The sequence below is a fragment of the Pezoporus flaviventris genome, unplaced genomic scaffold (assembly GCF_033815535.1).
Source record: "Pezoporus flaviventris isolate CSIRO_AGI_PZ_B2104156 unplaced genomic scaffold, CSIRO_AGI_Pfla_v1 ptg000013l, whole genome shotgun sequence".
In the NCBI taxonomy this organism is placed as follows: domain Eukaryota; kingdom Metazoa; phylum Chordata; class Aves; order Psittaciformes; family Psittacidae; genus Pezoporus; species Pezoporus flaviventris.
The window spans coordinates 18,068,092-18,087,951 of NW_026892561.1; the positions used below are offsets into that span (position 1 = coordinate 18,068,092).

The 19,860-nt window shown below is 49.9% G+C and overlaps 2 protein-coding genes across 2 annotated transcripts in view; one reads left to right on the forward strand and one right to left on the reverse strand.

Annotated features, from left to right (window-relative positions):
- The window catches only part of LOC133268612 (regulator of G-protein signaling 16-like), a 427,729-nt gene that overhangs the window by 25,723 nt on the left and 382,146 nt on the right, over positions 1–19,860 (forward strand). The gene's annotated exons all lie outside the window — the stretch shown is intronic.
- On the reverse strand, positions 10,331–18,635 carry RGSL1 (regulator of G protein signaling like 1). Its single transcript, XM_061451958.1, has 10 exons — positions 18,571–18,635; positions 17,822–17,961; positions 16,862–16,944; positions 16,520–16,594; positions 15,644–15,773; positions 14,605–14,709; positions 14,110–14,271; positions 12,986–13,950; positions 12,362–12,424; positions 10,331–10,634 (listed from the first exon to the last, which is right to left on the reverse strand). The coding sequence occupies exons 2-10, from the start codon at positions 17,832–17,834 to the stop codon at positions 10,386–10,388; spliced, it is 1,845 nt and encodes a 614-aa protein (XP_061307942.1). The 5' UTR covers positions 17,835–17,961; positions 18,571–18,635; the 3' UTR covers positions 10,331–10,385.

Here is a 19,860-nt window from a genome sequence, read left to right on the forward strand (position 1 = left end):
CATGCAAATGTGGCTCAATGCCACAGCAGTATGTTTCTGCTCTTGCTTAAGGAGAGGTGAGGCAATGGGCTGGGCTCCTTCAGCCTGTTGTAAAGCACCACATTTCTGGCTTGCTTTGACCTTTGCATCTTCTTGCATTGCTCTGCTGTTTTGCTAAAGGGCTGTGACTTGGCAACCTTAAAAGGCTGTGGAAAAGCCTTCCTGAAAGTGGGGAGTTCTCAAGGATGTCCAAACCAGAGCAATGATCAAACCCATGGAGGCTGTGACCTGTCTCTCTGGGGAAATCAGGCTGCTGGGAAGAATGTCCAGGAAAGGCTTGCGTGGTCTGCAGGGCTGTGTCCTGCTTTCCGAGAAGCCAGAGGTGTGCCGGGAGGCTGCTGTCAGAGGGGAAACTTGATCCATGCGTAGTATCTGCAAAGCTTGCTCACAGGGTGTCGGCCCACATGAAGAGGGGGGCGTGGGACTGGACCAGTGCTGGGGACCACCAAGCCATGCAAAGGCTGCCTCTCCTCCTTGCAGGATCAGGGAGGATGGGTGAGTGCTCAGTCAGAGGCCCGGCAGGATGAAAATCCAGTGGCAAGGTCAGCTGGAAAGTATTGAAATGGGGTAGTATGGCAGTTTCTGAGGGTGCAGCCTGGGGATAAAGGTATCCTGGGGAGCTGGGGGGTGGAACCAGCTGCCACAGTTAATGCTGCTTGATGTGCTGATGGCTCCCAGCATCAGTGCCCACCTGGGAGGTGCTGCCTGCCTTTGCCTTTTACAGGCAGGCTTGCAGACCATGCGTGGTGCCCAAGGGCATGCTGATTTGGCCCTACACGCTTCATTCCCCTGCTGTCATGCCTGTACATTGTCTATTTGCTGTGCCTCTGCCTTTTTCCTCTGCTCCTGCAGGCAGCTGGCTTAACCCCATGTGATGGGATCAGGTGCTCCCCATCCTGTCACTTTTGTGCTGAGGATATGCTTGTGCACAGGCATGGTCCCAGGTCAATGTGTTTCATCTGATACACTGGGAAAAAAACCCAGTCTGCAGATGCAGTGGAGTGAAGATCATTTTGGCTGTGGTTTTGCTGTGTGGAGCTTCAGGCACATCCGTGAAGCCTTCTAGAGAGTGGGCTCAGCTGGGCTCAGGCTGCAGAGCCTGAAGTGTTAGTGAAAAGCACATAAAAATGCAGCTAGCTTTTGGGGCTCAAGGTTTTTGGAGCAAAATCAAGTTACATCGCAAGGGCAATTCTGAGGATCTGTTTAGGTTGTAATAGTGGCATCAGCTTCCTAAGTCCTTCATTTATAGAAATCTGCTTAGATTTGTTCAGGTTTTCTGATCCTCCAGAAGCAAAGTGTTGATAATCATAACTCACAAATATGAAACATGTCAGTGTCTGCCTTAAATACACCTGTGTTATTCCCAGGATGCAGTCTTCTAGGATCTAAGGGTTAAAAAGTGGCTAAAAATAGCTCAAAGTTACAAAGCTGGGAGCTTGCTAGGGAGCTGTCAGAGTCAAGGTGTGATAAAGATCATGGTCTTTTCTTCATGAGGTCCAAAGAACGTTAGGGATTTCTGTGGCTTCCTGGTGACGAGGCAAAGCCACTCTGACTCAGTTTCACCTGGGGAAAATGAATATGGTATGATTTGGTTAGTGCTTTGTAAACATACTAGCTGTTAAAAAAAACATTCTGAGGCCTTGAGTCAGGCATGAGCTGATTTTGATTGGAAAATCAGAAAGGCTGTGGCAAGGCAGGCACCATCTCACCACTCAGGGACAGCTAAGTAGTAAGCCAGGTGGGCTCTCTTAGCATTGCCACCCACAGGAGGTATTTAAGAGTGAAGAGCTGAGATGAGGTTGTGAGCTATCCAGATCAGAGCAGCTTTGGTCTTCTGTGGGAAGTGTGGCTCTCTGCATAGCAGGGCTGGAGCAACTTCTAGGGGTGGGTGATGTTTGAGAAGCCCCTTTCTTAGGCAAAGTATTTATTGTGACTGCTTTCTGGCTTTAAGCACCTTCCAGATTGGGAAAGACCTCAAAGGCGCTGGTGTGCTTGGGCTACGTATAATTTGTTTACACTGTTGGGGGGTCCCAGCTATGTGCAATACAGTCTTTTACAGGTACATGTAAGGAAGGAGACTATTGTGTGGATAAGGGTATCAGATCAGGTGGAAATACACGCTGTGGCATGTTCCTGGTGTAGTTCCAGAGGTGCAAGCTGCTATGCTGTTACCAGGCAAGCTGGAGGATGCTGTGAATATTTTTAGGTCTCACTGCTGATTAAGTGCAAACTATGCAGTGTGATTGGGCTGTGCAGAGCTTTCTTGGAGCACGCCCCTGTCCTGCTCAGTGTGCACATTATGTTGGGAGTTCTGTTCTTCCTTGGAGGTCTGTCCTTCCCCTGATGTCTGCAGGGAAGGGAGAGATGTTGCATGAGTGGCCATGGTGCAACTGCTGATGGAGGCAGGGTGCAGGTGATCAGAGGTGAGCAGCATGGCTGTGTGCTCCTGGGAAGGTGCTCAGGGTATGGAGAGGTGCAGGAACTGGACATTTTCTGTGAGTGTTACTGGACATGGTGGGGGTGACCAGCATACTGCAGAGACCCACCCAGTTGGCCTTTAGGTTTTAAGGGGTGTCGTGGCTCTGCTGCTCCAGGTGCTTATGCTGGTGTGATCTGGGGGAGGTAGACTGCTCCTGTGACTGCCTACCTGCTCTGAAGGTAGAGCCTTTTCTCAAGACTTTAATCTGAATCTGGGGAAAACAACATATACAAACTTCCTATCATGGACCAGTTCAGGAAGCCCTAAACCTCAGAGCGGTCCTGGGCAGCTGGAGCTCCACTTGAGAGCAGGAACACTCCTTTCAGCACTTTTTTGCTCCTTCTGTTGTTCCATTGTCATCTGGGGTTGTGGCAGCAGGATCTGGATGCCTTTTGTGAATGATAAGACAATGATAGCATGATTGCCTGGTGAGGGAGATGAAGCAGTAAGGTGTGGCAAGTGCTCTGACAGCAAATGAGGGAGGACACCAGGATGCTTCTTTGACTTCTATGGGGCTTATACAAAGGTTAAAGAAGGGTGGCTGAGCAAGCACTTGGATTACCCAAATCTTGACTGTGGAGCTATTTGGGGGCTGCAGGGCAGGGGTGATATGTCCCACCCTGGCTCTGTTGCAGTGTTGGGGGGTCCTGGGTGGCAGATGAGGGGCTTGCAAGGAAATGGCACTTGGAAAAATGGGGACACACATTTGCACAGCTGCTCCCACACACAGACATGCTCCCAGCTTTGTGCTGGTGTGGGAAGCTTCTCCCAAGAGGAGCTCCATGCTCTTGCTCGTGAAGTGGGGTGCAGGTAGTATTCCCAACCTCAGCAGGACCGGCCCCTCCACTCTGCGTAAAGGCACAGACAGCACCACAGTGACGCCTGGTGATATAGATGGATTTAAGTCTGCCACCTTCCCAGTGGGCACACACTGCATCTGCACAAAGCAGTAATCCTCAAAATCGGCAAAAAAGCAAGGCGTGGACGATAAGAGGTTTTCTCTGGAGTTATAGGTATTTTCCCTAACAATTTTGGTGCCTTTAAGAGACAGCACAACCATATTTCTCAGCTGAAAAGCAAGCTTTTTATCTAAAGGTCAGAAAAGCAAGACTCACAGATAAAGGTCATTGGTGAAACTGTGATAAGGTGCAGAAAAGCGTTCCAAGCAAAAGGTACCACGGGCATTATTGCATTCAGAACCTGCAGCTATTTTGGGGTTGCATGCTGATTTGGTTTGCTTCTCTGACAGGGTGCTGCAGTCAGGGCTGCCTGTGGGCTGACAGGTGATACAAGAGCAGGAGGCAGCCTGTGCTGCATCCTGCAGGTACAGATCTGCCCGATGGTGTCTACCCTTCCTACTCCACCAGACTGAATATGCCAGCCATGCAGGCTAGGACAGGGGAAATGAGACGGGTCTGAGAGATCACACATGTATTCCCAACACACATCACTCGAGCTGAGTGATTTTATCTGCCTGGCTCTGGTTATTTGTTCCTGAGAGGCGCTGCAAGAAGCTGTGGCTCGGGGAAAATTATCCCAGGGACAGTCATTGCAGGATTAATGTCCATGTGAGGAAATTCAGTCTTTTTTACACATCCATGGCCGTCTCTCCAGAGCACTATCTTAGTGGGGCTCTGTGAGCTAAATATGGGCTGCATTGCTCAGGCAGCAGTGGGGATGGAAACCAGCTCCCCACTGGTTTCCTGAAAACCTTGGCAAACATGTGTCTTTTTACCAGATAACACATCTCCTGTGTAACGTGTTACTTCTGGTTTACTGCTAGCTGAAAATAGATCTGTGATAGGTTAAGTTTTGCTTGCTTTTTCTGGGGGCAATTAAAACAACTGTGTTTGAGAAGGCCCTAGAATTGCAGTGAGGCTCTGTAAAGTGGAGACTCAAGCTGAACACTGCTTATTATCCAGTGGAGATATGTAAGGTTTTGGGGTTGTTTAAGTTAATTGATGTGACTTGGCAGTCTTGGAGAATGCAAGCACAGGGGTTTTACCCCAGCTTGGCTGTGGAGCAGCAGCTCAAGCACCTGCCTGTAGGTATCAAAATTGTATAAACCTGATTTTTAACCAGAACTTGACAGCCATAAATGACAGGGAGCTGAACAACAGCTTGATAACACCCACTCGACCGTCAAAGCAAAATCAGTATGTGCCTATTTTGGTTTCCCCTTTAATCAAAAATCAATTAGACAATTTCCAAATGAATATTCAGTCAAGGAGCCGGGTTGTCAGGCAGACTGACAGCGCTTAGCACCACTTTCTTTGTGTTTTTCAGTTTAGAGTTACTCAGTGTACCGAAACTAAACAAGTGGATGAGGAAGGAAAAGTATCTTTCCCAGTGAGTGCCACCTCAAATCCTGATGAAGCTTACTTTCCATTGAGGGTACTCAGAGCATTCCCCATGTAACGCCACTGAGCCTGGTGTGTGGCTGCATAGTTCTCCTTTTCTTACTCTCATTTGACTTGCAACCCAGAAGATTAGTTGCTTTATTTCTATTTTAGGAGGTGTGTGAGAATATTTTTTAATTGTTTATCAGTGCAGACAAGAGTTACGCAACAGTTTTTTGCTCACGAAGTCTCTGCACCCACTTCCCTATTCCTGAAAGAAATTTCTAAAAACCCACTGGGAAATTTTGACTGAATCTGCTGGAAAGGAATTATTTCAAAGATGCTTCATTTTCCAGTAGGTTTGCACCACACACCTCCTCATGGCTGTGTGACGGAAAAACTTCGGCTCTTTTAAGGTGCACCCTGTGGGACACCAAAAACCCAGATCTGGACATTTCTGCATTAGAAGAACAAGCCTAAGGACAGGTGTGGAGCAGGGAGACAGGTCCTTAGGTTACTTGGACTGTAGATACCATGATTTGGAGGAGGTTCTTGTCCTAAGCAAAGAGATTTGCACCCTGTCCTTCTTGGAGACTTGAAAGCTCCTCATCACCTTTAATGTGCAGAGCCTGTATGAGAAACCCTGAAGACAGCAAATCCAAGCAGACATCTGCAGCTAGGCTCCTGGGGAGTGTCTCATCTGCATTTCACCATGTCAGAGAAACACGTGACTGGAGAAAAAGGCTGGTATCCACAGAACCAGCACCGCTCTGGGAGAGAGGGGATGGTGTCTACCTTCTCCAGGAGTGTATCAGGACAGGGAAGATGATGACCTTGGTTCTGTGGTAGATGACAGAGTTTGGTAGCTCCTTGGAAGATAAATTCCAGACAAAATCTCTCTTCTTCAGAGATGTTTACCTGGCCACAGAAGAGACTCTGCTTGACCAAAGGAGTTTGTGGCACCTCTGATGGGCCCTAGAAGTATGTTTCTCTCCCTGACCCCACTTTTCATTTCAGCAGTCTCCAAGAAGAGAGACTAGTTACATCCTAGCTGACTGTCCCAGATAAAAGGGCAGGATCCCCCCTGGATTTCTGTGGAAAGCACTGTGCTGTGCTTTCCAAAGGGAAAGATACAGCTATGGCAAGGGGAAAAGGTGGCTGCAGTGGGGAGGGGATGATGGTGACCTTTTTCTCTGGAGAGTGAGAGGACTGAATTGGTGGCATGCAGCACCCATCCTGGTGCTTCAGCTCTGGCATTTCTCTGGCAGGTAGGAGATTTTATCATCTCCTTGTCCACATGCTTGTTCTCAGTCTACCTGGGTCAAGCGCTAGTGTGGGTATGGTGATGGATTGCTTCCCATCCTGTGGAGCCCAAGTGGAGGTCCCAAGCTTCAGAGCATGCTCTGAAGATTCACAGCATGCTTTGCTGGAGCAGATCCAGACCTCTGCCTGGTTCCCCTTTCCCTACAGTCACTCACAGCTGTGATGCAATGGTCTTGAGCAATGAGCAGACAGCAGCCTCCAGCTTTCCTGGGTGGGTCCCAGGATCTTACCCACAATTTGGGCAGAATGTCAGAGTTCAAGAAGAGTTTGCTGATGATGGTGACTTTCCTTTTGAGAAAAGTAACTTCCTTTTCTGACTGTATGTTGCTGGCAGCCAGATGCATGATGAGGGCAGAACTTTCGTGGGATGGTGGCTAAGTTGAGGGAGCAGCTGACAAGGGGGTAGCTCTGAGGTTGGGGTCCCACTGGACTCCTATGCTTGGAGAAGGTTGGAGAATAGAACATGGTGGGGGGAAAGGGTAAATCTCCTCCATGGGCTCTGTTCTTGCGCTTAGCAGGCTTGGGCGTGTCTGTCCTGCCTATCTGCAGCATGTTGCCTCCTCCAGACCAGCATCCTGGAAGCCAAACAGTGACTTTGCCCCCATAGAACAAGCCTTGCTGGCCTTGCTCAGGTAAATTTATCAGCAGCTTCAGCAGCAGTTTTGCTGGGGTGAGGGCCTGGCTGCGATTTTGATGGACCAGCTGACAGTTCATTGGGAAAATATGTTTGTAGCAATTGCTGTCTGTCACCTTGGGGTGGGATGGACGGTTGGGAAGGATGTGTTTGTATAACTACTGGGCTTAAGGAACCAGCTTGACCTGGGTGCTCACCATTGTTTTACCATTGTTTTCTGGACAAAGATCTGTGCTGTCATCAACGTGTGGGGGCTGACTGCTTCAGCCTCATTTATTTCTTTGGTGGTAGAAGTGTGGCAGTTCAGCTCCTCTTCTGGAAGAGAAGTGTGGTCACTGCCTTCCCCTGACTGCCACCCACGAGCCACCATGACATCTCTTTCTACCCTCACCCTCTCCCACCATTACCTGCCCTGTCTGCTGTTTGCTGACTTTGGTTCTCATTCTTTTTCTTTTCTGTACTGTGCTAATTGCATACTTTGGGAGTGAAGCTGTGACTCCAAGAGCATCCAAAGGAGACAAGATAGGGAAGAGCTAATGCTGCCGCCACAGGAATTGCATGTTGCAGGTGTTGATCTATAGATCCTGCCAACAAATAAGCCACCTTTCTAGAACTGTAAGTGGCAGTGGAAGGCCTCAGCAAATAAATGCTCCACTGGATGGGAAAGGGGAATTGGCAAGTCCCTGCAAGAGGATATAAAATCTGCAACTAGCATCTAGCTCAGGAAGGAGGATTTTATGATGAAAGGGGTAAAGTATGGGATGGGAGGGCGCTTATCAGCTGGGGTTTCAGCATGGAAGTAATTTCTGACAATGCTGTTAATAATGAAGCTCTTCATCTCTGGGTTGGTCTCTGGCTAGCTTCTGTACAGCCATCCAGAAATGCAGTAGCTTATCTGTGTTGTGCTCCTCAAGGAACTGCTTGAAGAACTGCAAGCGGTCAGGGTTGTGCAGTATTTTCATTAAGTGCCTCTAGAGGAGGAATCACCAGGAGATGTGATCTCTGTGCCACCAGTGACCTGGAAAATACCCAGGACCTCTGTGCTTGCTTTTCCCACAAGAAAGACACATCTGAAGAAGAGCTAGAAATATGTGGATAAGTGGTGTGTGGGATCTGTAAACAGACGGGCCAGCAAAGGTACCAGTAGAGCACAGCCTCCCTTGTCTGTCTTACCCATAGAATTGTTTAGGTTTGGAAAGACTTTAAAGGTCATCATCCACTGAGCCACTGGGAATCCAGGGAGGGAATTCTTTTGACAAGCTGATTCTTTTCTGCTATAGGTGCACCTGTCAAACAGCTTTGCTTGCCATATATCCAAAGGAACTGGTCTCAGCCTGAAGAGGAGGCTGAGGCTTTAGGGAGTCAAGCAGAAGGCAGGACTTTGGGACTGTGATGGACACCTCAGAATCTGCAAGTGAACTGAGCAGCCCCAGAGAGACCAGGGGAGGGAGGAAGGTAAGGAGGGGGCACGTGGAAGGACTAGTGGGAGAAGGAGCCTGTGCTCTTCTCTCACTGAGAATAAACAACAGTTTGCCTCTGAATGGCAGAGGGCTTCATGCATTTGGCCAGGAAGGGGGTGTTCTGGAGTGGAAAACCTTCACCTGTTGCAGCTGGTATATCAGGAGATTATCGACAGATGCAAAGCCAGAGGATGGCAACATTGAAAAGATTCAGCAGAGTTTTGGAAAACCAGAGCTCAGAGTGGACTGGGATTTCAGGTCATTTATGAGGTTAGAAAGACCTTCTTTGAAGTTCAGTGGATTGGGTTAAATATTTGCTTTAAGCGTGGCTCCTGAGACTGACTTTCACAAGTAACAATAATAGCTGCTCTTACTTGGGATTTGTCCTGGTTACCATTTATATCCCTGTGTGGAGCTGCAAGGACTCATGCCTGGAGTATTCCCAGGAGGTGAAACATGAGCCATGTGGACATTCATGTGGTCAGTGAGTATAGAGATTTAAGTTGTGGTCACAGGATGATTCTGAATGATTTTTCTGGGAATCTGAGAGCTGCCCAGCTGTAGTACAGGTGGCATGCCAGAGTGTGATTGAGGATGAATTGCATGAGGCAGGCAGAAGATGTGAGAAATAAATCTGAACTATATTGTGTGTGGGGGGTTGTTAAAATAGTTTTCTTCTTTCCTTGGTAACTACAGTTCAGACCCATGGGCCACTTGTGCCTACATCTGAGACGGCCCAATGAGGAAGCAAGGGAGCAGTGACACTACAAGAAAGCACTGGGGAAAATCTGCTTCCTGAAAGAGTGGAAGTAGCAAAAACCAGCAAAGCCCTATGCTGCAAGGTGCCAGACCTGAATCTTCTAGATGGGTTATCTACTAGAGCAGAAGCAGACTTCATTATGTTTGATTTGTTTTTTCTCACAGGAAGAGTCCTCTTCTTTTTGCTCTTGTGTTCAACAGCTGTGTGGACAGAACAGGGTTGGCTGCTTCCTCAAATCACAGCCAGAGCCTGCTCACAACTGGCCACAGGGCAAAGGACCCCAGAGCCACCATGCTGTTGTCTGCATGGTGAACCCAGTGCAGGAGACACTGGGTGTTGTGGGAACTCTTCACCTCGCATGTTTTGACCTCCTCAGCATCTGCTTCAGAGAAGCCCTCACACTTTCCCTGGCTGGATTAACACCCCAAAACACATCCCTTTCAAGGGTGGCTAGGCCTCTCCTTCTGGAGGTGTTCTACTAGATGATGGGATACAAACAAGGAAGACCCCTGCTGGTCCAGTCCCCTAAGGGTATGCTGGAGCACCTGCAAGGGCATAATGCTTGGAGCCCACCCTGCTACCAGCCTGCTCAAGACTGGAGTGAACAACTGATGGGCTTTTGAGACTTAAAAGCTCATTTTCCTTGCTTAGGCTATCCAAAGTCAGTGAAGGTTTCTGAACAGCCAGGTCATTTGACATCATCTTCTGGGAGTCTGCATCAGATAGAGAAAGGGGAATCATTCCTTCTGGCTTTAACAGCCCTTCAGAACTTGTTTTTAGTTATGTATTGTGATCATTATTCACCTTTTCTTTCCCCTTGTGTGTCTTGTTCCTATGATCTATCTGTGAAACTGCATTTCTCAGGTATGACTGAGGCCCCACAAGCTAACTGAGGGTTGCTACAGGTGATTGCTTTCACTCTCAGTGCACTGATAGGTGCCTAGAAACTTGATGTCATTCTCAAAAGATAATTTGAGAAGACAAATCTGAGGTGTCCCACCAGCATGACCACAGGAGAGTGTAAAGATGTGGAAATGGGGTGTGACAATGGCTGTCAGTGGCTTTGGATTTCAGTTGCTTTGCTGCAGATTTCATTTGACCTGGTGACACAGGCTAGAGCAGGGATGTAGTATTTGGTACCTCTGGTACTGGCAGGAGGGAATTTGGCCCATAGGTCACTGCCAAAGCTTGGATTACAGCTGACAGCTCCTATATACTCTCCCAATCTGCTCCATGATGTCCATGCCCAGTCAGCAATACAGTAATGCATCTGTGTGTTACAGGCGTTGGTCACCATGGGTGCACAAAGTATGCTTTATCAGTCCAAGTCAACATGAGCCACAGCAGAAATTCAGAGCCCCCTCTTACTGGTATTGCACAGGAGAGGTTCCACCTCTGCCTGGATGGAGCCCCCATTCTGGAGGTCCCGAGTGGCAATTAATTGCCAGTGCTTGGAGGAGAGACCTTCCAAATTCCTTGTGCCATGCAAGGCCTGGCTCAGCTTCAAGGACTGGTTTATCCGCTGGGACAGGAGGAAACGTTCTTCTTTCCCAACAGTATGGTCTTGCATCTCAGGCATCGGGACATTGCTCTGCAGAGACTACAGGGAGAAGAGAAGAGGCTGATTGCACAGAAGACATACCCCACCTGAGGAGCTGCTCCTGCACTGTGCCTCATGGGCTAGCTGCATGGTTTACTGTGCTTTAGAGTGCAAAGCTACCCAAGTTAGATCTCTGCTCTAGCTTTAAACTCTCAGGAATTTAAACTCTCAGGAGTTTAAAGCTCAGCACAGATCTTAACCGTATCTGTGCTGGCCTGCAGCTGGGTCATACTGGGGACATGCAGTAGGTCCTCCAGGTAGTCCAGACAACAGCTTGACAGTCAAGGCAGCAGCTTTCTTGAAGAGATCAGTGTCCACCCAGGAGGGCTGAAAACAACCCTGGGCAGACATAACCTCATCTGCCTTTTTGTTTGGCTGCTGTGTCTGGCTCTGGCCAGTGCCATGCAAGTGCCTCCACTGCCCACCACTGAGACCCTCCTGCAGGTTTTGGCCCTCCCCACTGGTAAGGAGTTTGCATGACTCGCCAAGCAGCAAGGTCAAAGTGGCTGGTTTTTGACCAAGATACATGCAGCTGAGAGCAAGCACCAATAATAACCTTGCTAAACCCCTGAGCAGTATCCCTGACATCACTGTGGTGACACCCAGGAGGAGTATGGCTTAGTGCCTGCAGAGAGCATGGTCTTGACACCTGCTGAAGTGCTAATTGCACTCCCAGACCAGCCCTGTGCTCTGAGCAGTGATTTCCTTGACAAGAGCTGCTTAAAAACCTGGACAGCTGATTAACTTAACAAGAGCATTTAATGAATCAGGGTCAGCAGCTGCCAGCTGACTTCCAAAATGCTCAGCTTTCGTTGACTGGGACACTAGCATTGCTGTGAGCCAGGTCTTTGGGGGCACTAGCCCTGACAGCCTCTCCTTACTATTTCCAGGATCATCTGCTGATTTTATGTTGCAGTTTGGTGAAAGGTCTAATAGTTTGAAGAACACTGTCTGCAGTGAGCAAGATTGCCTGTGTGGGTTATGTGGGGACCCAAACAGGTGGGATGCTTGGGGGTTTCTGTCTGCAAGGAGGCTTATGGGTGTAAGGCTGGTATTTAGGCTGTTAATAAACATGAGGTATTAGTGGGATTTCCATTGCCAGGAGGGGTAACAGTCCACGAAGATGAGTGCTTGTGTGACTGCTTTCTTAAATCATCCCTTTACACAGTGGAAAAAAATTCGTGGAAAACTTGAGTGTAGTTGAATCATAGGCTAACAGGCTGCATGACCTCTTCCCCCAGCCTGTTGGCCAGGTGCTGGTGTGTGGACAGGGGCATACACATGTGTGTTTGCATGAGTCACATTAATAGTAGTATTTGCTGCGGGCAAAGAAAAAAGGGAAGAGTTAATTCCCAGAAGTGAGGATCCGAGTGCATTGCCTGCTGCTGGTCTCACCTCTGCCTATCCTGAAAGACTGCATTTAAGTTTCTCCCTGCATTTGGGCCAGGTCATGGTCCATCTCAGGGGAGCTCTTCCAGGGTGTGCCTGAAGTGTTGTTGACTTACGGGATGCTGTGGTGGAAGAGCTAAGAATCACTGCTCCAGGCAGCCTGCACAAGGCAGGTTTTGCTGTATCACCCTGCAACAGCATTGGCTAGAGACACTGGGGGTGCTAGACCACTTCAGGTAATTCTTGGCTTCTCCTCCTTCTCTCTCCCACTTTTCATCTCCCCACTGGTGCCTGCTCACCCCGTGAGGGTGCCCATGTCCCCTCTGCATCGCCTTTACCATAAACTGAAGGAACGTTCTGTCATCATCAGCCAGAAATTCCTCGTAGAAGCCGCAGAGCACCTGCAGAGAAGCAAAGGTGAGCTATCCTCAGTCAGTGCTGCAGCAGCAATTGCCTACTGTACCCTGAGTTGCAGTGGTGATGCTGTGGGCAGGCTACACCTCACTTAGGTGCCCAGGACAGCTCAGCCAGGAGCTGTACATCCAGAGGAGTCCATTGGGCTGCTCAGAGGCTGCCCAGAAGGGCTTGGGTTTTAAATGTGTTTTACTTGTGTTGTGCTGGAACCACTAACTCAGATGTGAAAGTACGGCCTCTGCCCTGCCATCCCCCTGGCCCTTAGTGTATGCATCTAACAGCTAAGGTCACCATCTGCTAAATGACTTGCTCATCTCTGCTCTACTGCCCAGCAAGCCAGTGAGGATGCTCCTTTCCACTGACCTCGTGCATCCTGCTAACTGGTTCTAGTGCAAGGTGGCTTGTGTCTGTAAGTTTTTTCCTTTCCTAATATTTTTTTTTTCTCAAATACTTCTATTCTTATGAATGCCCAGAGCCCTCACACCAGCCCAGGGGTGCCAATGCCAGCTCTCCCTTCCAGCCTGACCACTGCCAGCACTGCTCTGTACCTTGCAAATCTCCTCCTGGGCTCTGAATATCCAGGGGGAGAATTCTCCAGACATCAGATGGTTCCGCAACTTCTTGAGGGTCCTGGTTTCCAAGGGAAGCTGCTGAACGGTTCCCTCCTCCAGGTAGGTCTTGCATATCTTCTCCCCAGTCAAATGACGCAGGAAGAAACTATTTTCTCTGCTGGGGTCCAGCACCGCAGACAGAAATTCCTCCAGGTCATGCCACAGGTCCAGGAGAAGAGTCTCCATGGGCCGGTCCTGGCATTTCAAGAAATCCCTGAAGGGCCGTCCTGCACAGGTCTCAGCGCTAAGGGCCCAAGGAAGAAGACTCAAGGTCTTGACTGGCTTTTCCAGGGATGGCAGCTGGGCAACGGGTGCAGAGGAACACAGGTTAGAGAGGACTTTCTCTTTAGAGAGGTCTTTCAGGTGATGAACCTGCTCTGCGTTAGGCCTGGGTAGTTCGTGACAGGTTGCTCCTCCTTTGCCTCCAAAGGCAGGGTCTGCAGGATGCTCTGACTGCTGTGGAATTGATTCCAAAGCATTCTTATCCAGAGTATATTCCTTTGTGCTCCCAGCTGGTCCTGGTTGCCTTTCTGGTTGCACCTGAAAACTGGGCATCTTCATTTCTTGGATGTCTCTTACTTCCCTGACTAGAGCCCAGATCTCCACTTTGGCCTTCTTGCTGCAGTAGGGCCCTGACAAACCCTGCCTTCTTTTAATATGCATCGTGAAGAGATTTTCTGAAAAGCCTGAGGGCTCCTCTGATTTGGCCCATAATAAACGCTCCTGATATTCCTGCAGCAAAGGCCAGCACAATTTCTCTTCCTTCATGCCCATCTTGCAGTGGATGAAGAATTTAGGGAGCCAGTAACTCTGAATCGTAAAAAGGGCCTGTTCCTGCATCTTGCTTAGGATCTCTCTCCTGGTGCTGATGGACTGAATGTGCCTGGCTTTCAGCAGTGGTCCTGAAATAGATACAGGTGATTATGATGGGGAGATGGCTCCATTCAGACCGCTCTCCAGCCAAAGAAAACTGGTGATGGTATCCCGTCTCCATGGGAGCATCCAGGAAAGGTCACCCCTCTGGCAGGGCACTGCTCATCCCTAGCTTCAATGCTTCATACCAGTGATGGTCCTGCAGAGAGTGATGACACTGGAGCCTTCACGCAGGTGAGTGGCTTTCAGCCTGTGGAGCAAGGACAGATAGAGATCCCTCTGCCTTTCATCTGACTCATCCATCCCCAGGAGCCTTTCAGTGGTGAGCCAGAAGTTGGTCAGTTCTTCGCCTATGGATCAGATAAGGGACAGGATTTGGAGGGAGTCCCTGAAAGCTCCACTGATGAGCGAAGCAGCTTGTGTCTTTTAAAAAAAGAAAGAAGGAAAGATTGCCTGGATGGCACAAGGGAACAGTGTAGAGAAGCACCATGGTTATATTTCCGTAGTATACACAGCCCATGCTGGAGCTCTGTTGCTGGCACATCTTCAACAGCTTTACTTGGGTTTGCAGTGTTCCCTGTCCCACTGGTCCTTACCCACTGCCCCCAGCTCTGTGCCTGTGTCCCACTGGGCAGCTTGCCAACAGGTGGGTGACAAGGGGCTGTGGAGCATCCTGTACCCACCTGCCATTCCTCGGATGAAGGCCCGAAAGTGCCACATGGCCTGGCTCCCACTGATGCACTTTTCCAGTAGCCACCAGTCAGCGCTTTGCCAGTTCAGCAGTTTTGCTGTCGGAGACAGTGCAGAGCACAGCATCAGGGGTTGCATGCGAAGAAAGCAGCAGTGTCCAAGAAAGCCCTCCAGGTCTCATCAGCACCCCCCAGAGGGCCTCCCTGACAGAGGCTGCTGTAGGGCAGCAGTGCTGTGAGGGACGATACCAGCAAATAGCACTGAAATGTGAGTTTCAGACAGGTTGTGGGGCACATGTGTGATGTTTGCAAGGGCAACCTGCTTATGTCGGTGATAGTCTGCCCAGCTATCATGCCTCTTCCCCTTGCAAACATCCATCTTTTTTGCTTGAGTTTGGGGCTTGCTCTCAACTTTCTTCAGCTTGATGTTCTACCCAACTGGAGGAGAAGCAGCAATGCACTCAGAAACAGCACAGGAGCAAGCTTCATTGACTTACTTGTTGTTTTTTTTTCAAATGAAAATCTGCATACCTGCTGCCACAGCTTGCTTTCCAGTGGCCTTCCCTTGTGTTGACATGTAAGCTGGCAAAGTAGTTGGCTCATTTTAGGGGTAAACCGAGCACAATCCGACTTGCTACTGGTAAGGCAAACCATGGCATAGGCCTGTTTTCGCAGTGCAGCATGCATCAGACAAGAAGCGTATTGTAACACAGTGTGAGAGCCCTGGGCAGCCCCACAGCAGCAAACCTGAAATGTCAGCACCTCAGTTTCCCATGCCCATGCTCTCCAGCCCTCCTCCACCCATGAACAGCACGGTAAACCCTGCTAAGCAGTTATCTCGGCTCAAATTCACAAAGGAAGGGCGCAGGGTAAAGCCCCATTCATCTTGTGGAAATCCTGGGCCCTGCAATGGCTTTTTAATCCAGAGCAGAGGCAGGACCCGCTGGGCAGGCACCAGGTGGTGACAGCCCCAGTGAGAGGAAGCCCAGCTGTGGTGAAGCCAATCCCATTTTCCTCTGCCGCGATGACTCACCTGCTTCCCCCGACCGAATGAAATCCAGAAGCTTCTGGCAGAGGACGAGGTGGAGGCAAAGGCTGGATTTGCAGAAGTGAGGCAGCCGGTGCTTTTCCAGCCAAGCCAGTAAATCCGGGGGGCTGGGATCCTGCATTGCAATCCCCACACCCAAGGAGAGGATTAGGCTGTGAGCAAGGAGCCGTCTCTTGCCTGGGGATTACGGTAAGTAAAGGGCTGCTGCTATGGCAGAAGGAGGCAGGGGAAGGTGCCCTGTTGTTAGATGTTGAGTGATGCAAGCCATCCCCCTGCTGAGAAAGAATGGGGATACTCAAGCTATAGTTCCTGCCCTCATCTCCATGAGCTCTGCCTGCAGACCATGGAGACTTGGGGCTGCGTGCAGCCTGCCCACCTTCCCAGAGCCCAGACAAGAAGGCACGGCAGCTTCCCAGCAGCACCAAGAGGAGCAGGTTCCTTTTGCTACGGGATCTGAGCACTGCAAATGATGCTTATGGCTGTGGGGAAGTGGGACGTCCATGGAGAGGGCTGAGCCAGTCTGAGAATCAACGGGACTTCACTCCTGATGAATTCAGGAGGGATATAGGGTGCAAAGGGATGATGCTTGCGTTGTCCTTCTCTGCCACCACATATGCTCTCAACTCCAGCTATCAGTGTTTATGGAGGGCTTTATAGACCCCATAAGCTGCACCAGGATTTTAAATGGCTTGTGCTTCTCCCAAAGCTTAAAGGGAAACTGATGCCTGTGTCTGAAATAATCCCCCACTGCATGAACAGGAGAGCCAGAGAGTGGCCTTTGTAATGAGAGGACAGCTTTTTCCTTCCCGTGCTCTCTGCCCTTCCTCCTTCTTCCCTCCTCACAAAGAGGCATTTTCTCACCAGATGGCTTGGCAGCTCTGGCCAGAGGTTCCACTGGCCTGTACTGCTGATGTAAATGGGTGTCTGGCCAAAAACCTGCATTGAAAGGAAAGAGGAGATCTGAAAGAGATGGAGGGTGGCATGGGAGCCCATAGCCCAGCTGTTCTATTTAGTTCTTACTACAGGGAAGGGCATGACCTTCCCTTTCAGACCTCTATCTCCAAGCTGAGGTGCTTAGGTTTCCCTCATTTTCCAGCCTGAATGCAGTGTATTCACAATTTTCCTGGGGCCTTTACCACAACAGAAGCTGGAAGTTCACATGAGAAGAACTCAAAAGGGCTTCATGGTGCAGAGTGTACTTACAGGAAGATTCAGAAATGTGTTGAAAAAGTCGACAAAAACATCATCTCTCAGCAGAAGCCTCATGTCCATGGAGGCTATGGTTGCTACAAGTGGGAGAAGAGAATGTTACCTGGGCTTTGTATTGCCAAGTGTGATATAAATATGAACCCAAGGATGAGTTTTGACAGGGACAGCTCTAGGGAATGTACAGTATGGGTTTGTCGTGTGCACACAGAGGAGAATTTGGACCTGGGACAGTCCTTGAAAATGGTTCTTAGTGCATCCATCTGCTCGGGGCGGGGGGGGGGGGGGGAACGGGGGGATGGACACGGACACAGGGTTTTGGAAAACACTGGGTTCAGCTGCATGCAGGAGCTGAAAAGTTCAAACAGCAGCTTCCTGAATAGCAAAGGTTCATGATTCATGGATGGGGACAAATGCAGTAGCATCTGTAGGACAGGAGAAAGGGGTTGCTGCGGTGGGAGGTGACAAACTCTACTCCTCCACTTTACCCAGCCACCAGGCATAACTGCCACCATGCAGAGAAACTGTGCTCTGGTGCTGCTGTTTCATCCCCACTGCCTTGGTGCCCCGAGTCCTCCTGTTCAGGTTTTTGTAGCAAATCACCCCAAATTAGCAGGCACCATCAGGCCGGGAGCAGGTTGTGCCTCTGGGTAGAGTGACAACCGCTGCAGACAGCCACCCCCTCCACCCAGGACATCAAGGCAGTGTGTCAGTACCACCCAACACCTCCTGCTATCCTGTGAAGTTTTACTCATGTCTGAAAGATCTAGGTGCAAAGGAGGGGTGGGCTGGAATCAGCCTACTGATGGGTGGGTGTCCTTGAAAATGTCCACTTAAGTGAAGGCACAGATGTGTCACAGGGAGAACACACACTTGGAAGGCTAACACTGCTTTTTCCCTGCTGTTCCCTTTGGGGCATGCTTAGAGAAGCTGAAGCCTTCAGCAAAGGTAACTCACCAGTGGCCATCATGATGTCGTGTCCCAGGGATGCGTTCTAGAATTCCACGCTTACCTAGTGAGTTCTCAGTGTGATTATTGAGGACTCTCAGAGGACTCTCGATGACCACAGAGCTCTCTGCACCTCCCTCTTTGTTGCCCTTCAGGGAAATACTGCTTTTGTAATCTCCAGCACTGCCAATGCATTTAGACAGTCCTGGAATTAAACCCTTCCCCTATCTCCACTTCCTGACTTCAAACCAGGTTCTGGGTAGTACCTCAGAACTGCATATGGTTACTACCAGGGCATCTGCTCAGGTAGTGATGGAAATTTCACGAGACCCCCCCATGTCTGCCCCAGACAGAGCGACTGGAGATTTCTTATTAGTCATCCTGCTTTATCAGATCTGGGCCTGAGACCCCAGTCTTGAAGACCTTCCAGTGGGAAGAAGAGAAAGAAAGAACAAACTGTGTCTCTCTTGAAGCAGCAGTGACCTATTTCCCTGGCCTGAGGAGGAATCTGCTCCCCAGGTGGGTATTTGTAATGCTGTGGTGTCAGGTTTTGGGCACCATCGTACCTGGGGTCTTTGATGTGCCTTGCAGCAGACAGGTGGGTGTGCTTGTCTGAGAGTCCTTCTGTGCTGTTGGTGGGAATGGGAAGGGGTCTGTGGTCTGTGGAGAGGGTGGAGCAGAGGTTTTGCGGCCTTTCCTATACTGGACATCTCTGGGTACTTGCCTAAGAGGTTGGCTGCAGGACATATTCTGCCAACCTTTCAGCCCTGAGCTTCCTTGCTCTAGCCATTAACAAAACGCAGCTGCATTATGTTGGGCGTCATGTCCCCTTCTGTCGCCGTGCCTGCAGTCCCTATGACTGTCCCCAGCACGGGCATAAAACACACATAGCAGTGTGCAGCCTCCCTGGCGCACCCGCAGCGTCCCCTGAAGCGAGGACACGTCACCAGGTGGCGCTGTCAAATCAGGAGTGAGGCTGTCCTCGGCAGCAACACGGCTCTGCAATTCAGACTTGGGACTCCGCAGCCGCAATCAGTACAGGGCCAATAATTAATTGCGGGGCTGGTGCTGGGACCCCAGGGTGTCAGTCTTGGCCTACTGGCACCGACTTGCTCTCTAACGCTGAGTAAGTCAGCTCATTCCTTTGTGCATCACTGCGCTGTTCTGTGCAAAGAGCATAACTGGTGCTATACCAAGCCAGAAGGGACATGACAGACTTGCGAAGGCATGTTAGAGATCATGCCTGAACCGCCTGTGCACACGTGTGACTTGGGGAGGTCATGTTCTGCCACACTGCAAGGCACTGGCTATATTGTATTAGTTCACGTGGTTAAAGCTGTTGGGTTTAGCAGCAGTTAAGTGGTGTGCATGTCCTCAGGGTTCATGTGAGATGCATGTTCTGGTGGTGACAATGAAGGGATGTTCTCCTTTTGGTGATGTTTTGGGTTTGGGAGGTGAGGGTGACGACTGACTTGTGCACTGCTGCAGGATAGCTTGGCAACGCCTGCCCTGCATCAGCTGCTGAGCAGGGACAGCTCTAGGATGGGGCTGAGCACAGTCCCTTGGGGATGCACACTCACCTTCCTTCCATCACAGCCTGGGGATATAAGCTGGTCACTATGCCATACCCCAAACTAACATGGGGAAGGAGCAGCCATGAGCCTTAAAACATCTGCTTGACCTAGTGGTGCTAGGCAGAAGGAGTTCTGTGAGACCCTGGGGAGGTGTTGCTCTGTTCACAAATTCAAACCTATTTGTGGTGCTAAGTCCGAGAGATGAAAAGAGCATTAGGGATGAGCTGGTGTGGCTGTCACACACACGAAAGACTCAAAAGTCCTCATGAAAAGGTTGTAACTGTCAAAAAAGTACATTTTCCAGTTGGAAATTGAACAGATGTCCATACACAGAGACTGATGCAGCTCTGCTGATGCCTGTTCAGCTCTGAACTGACCTCACTGGGGCTGTTCTGGTTTCTGCTGGGAAAGGACCAAGGTTGTGAGCAGAAACAGGCCAACACGGTTACTCTGGGAGTGTACAGAGCAATTTCC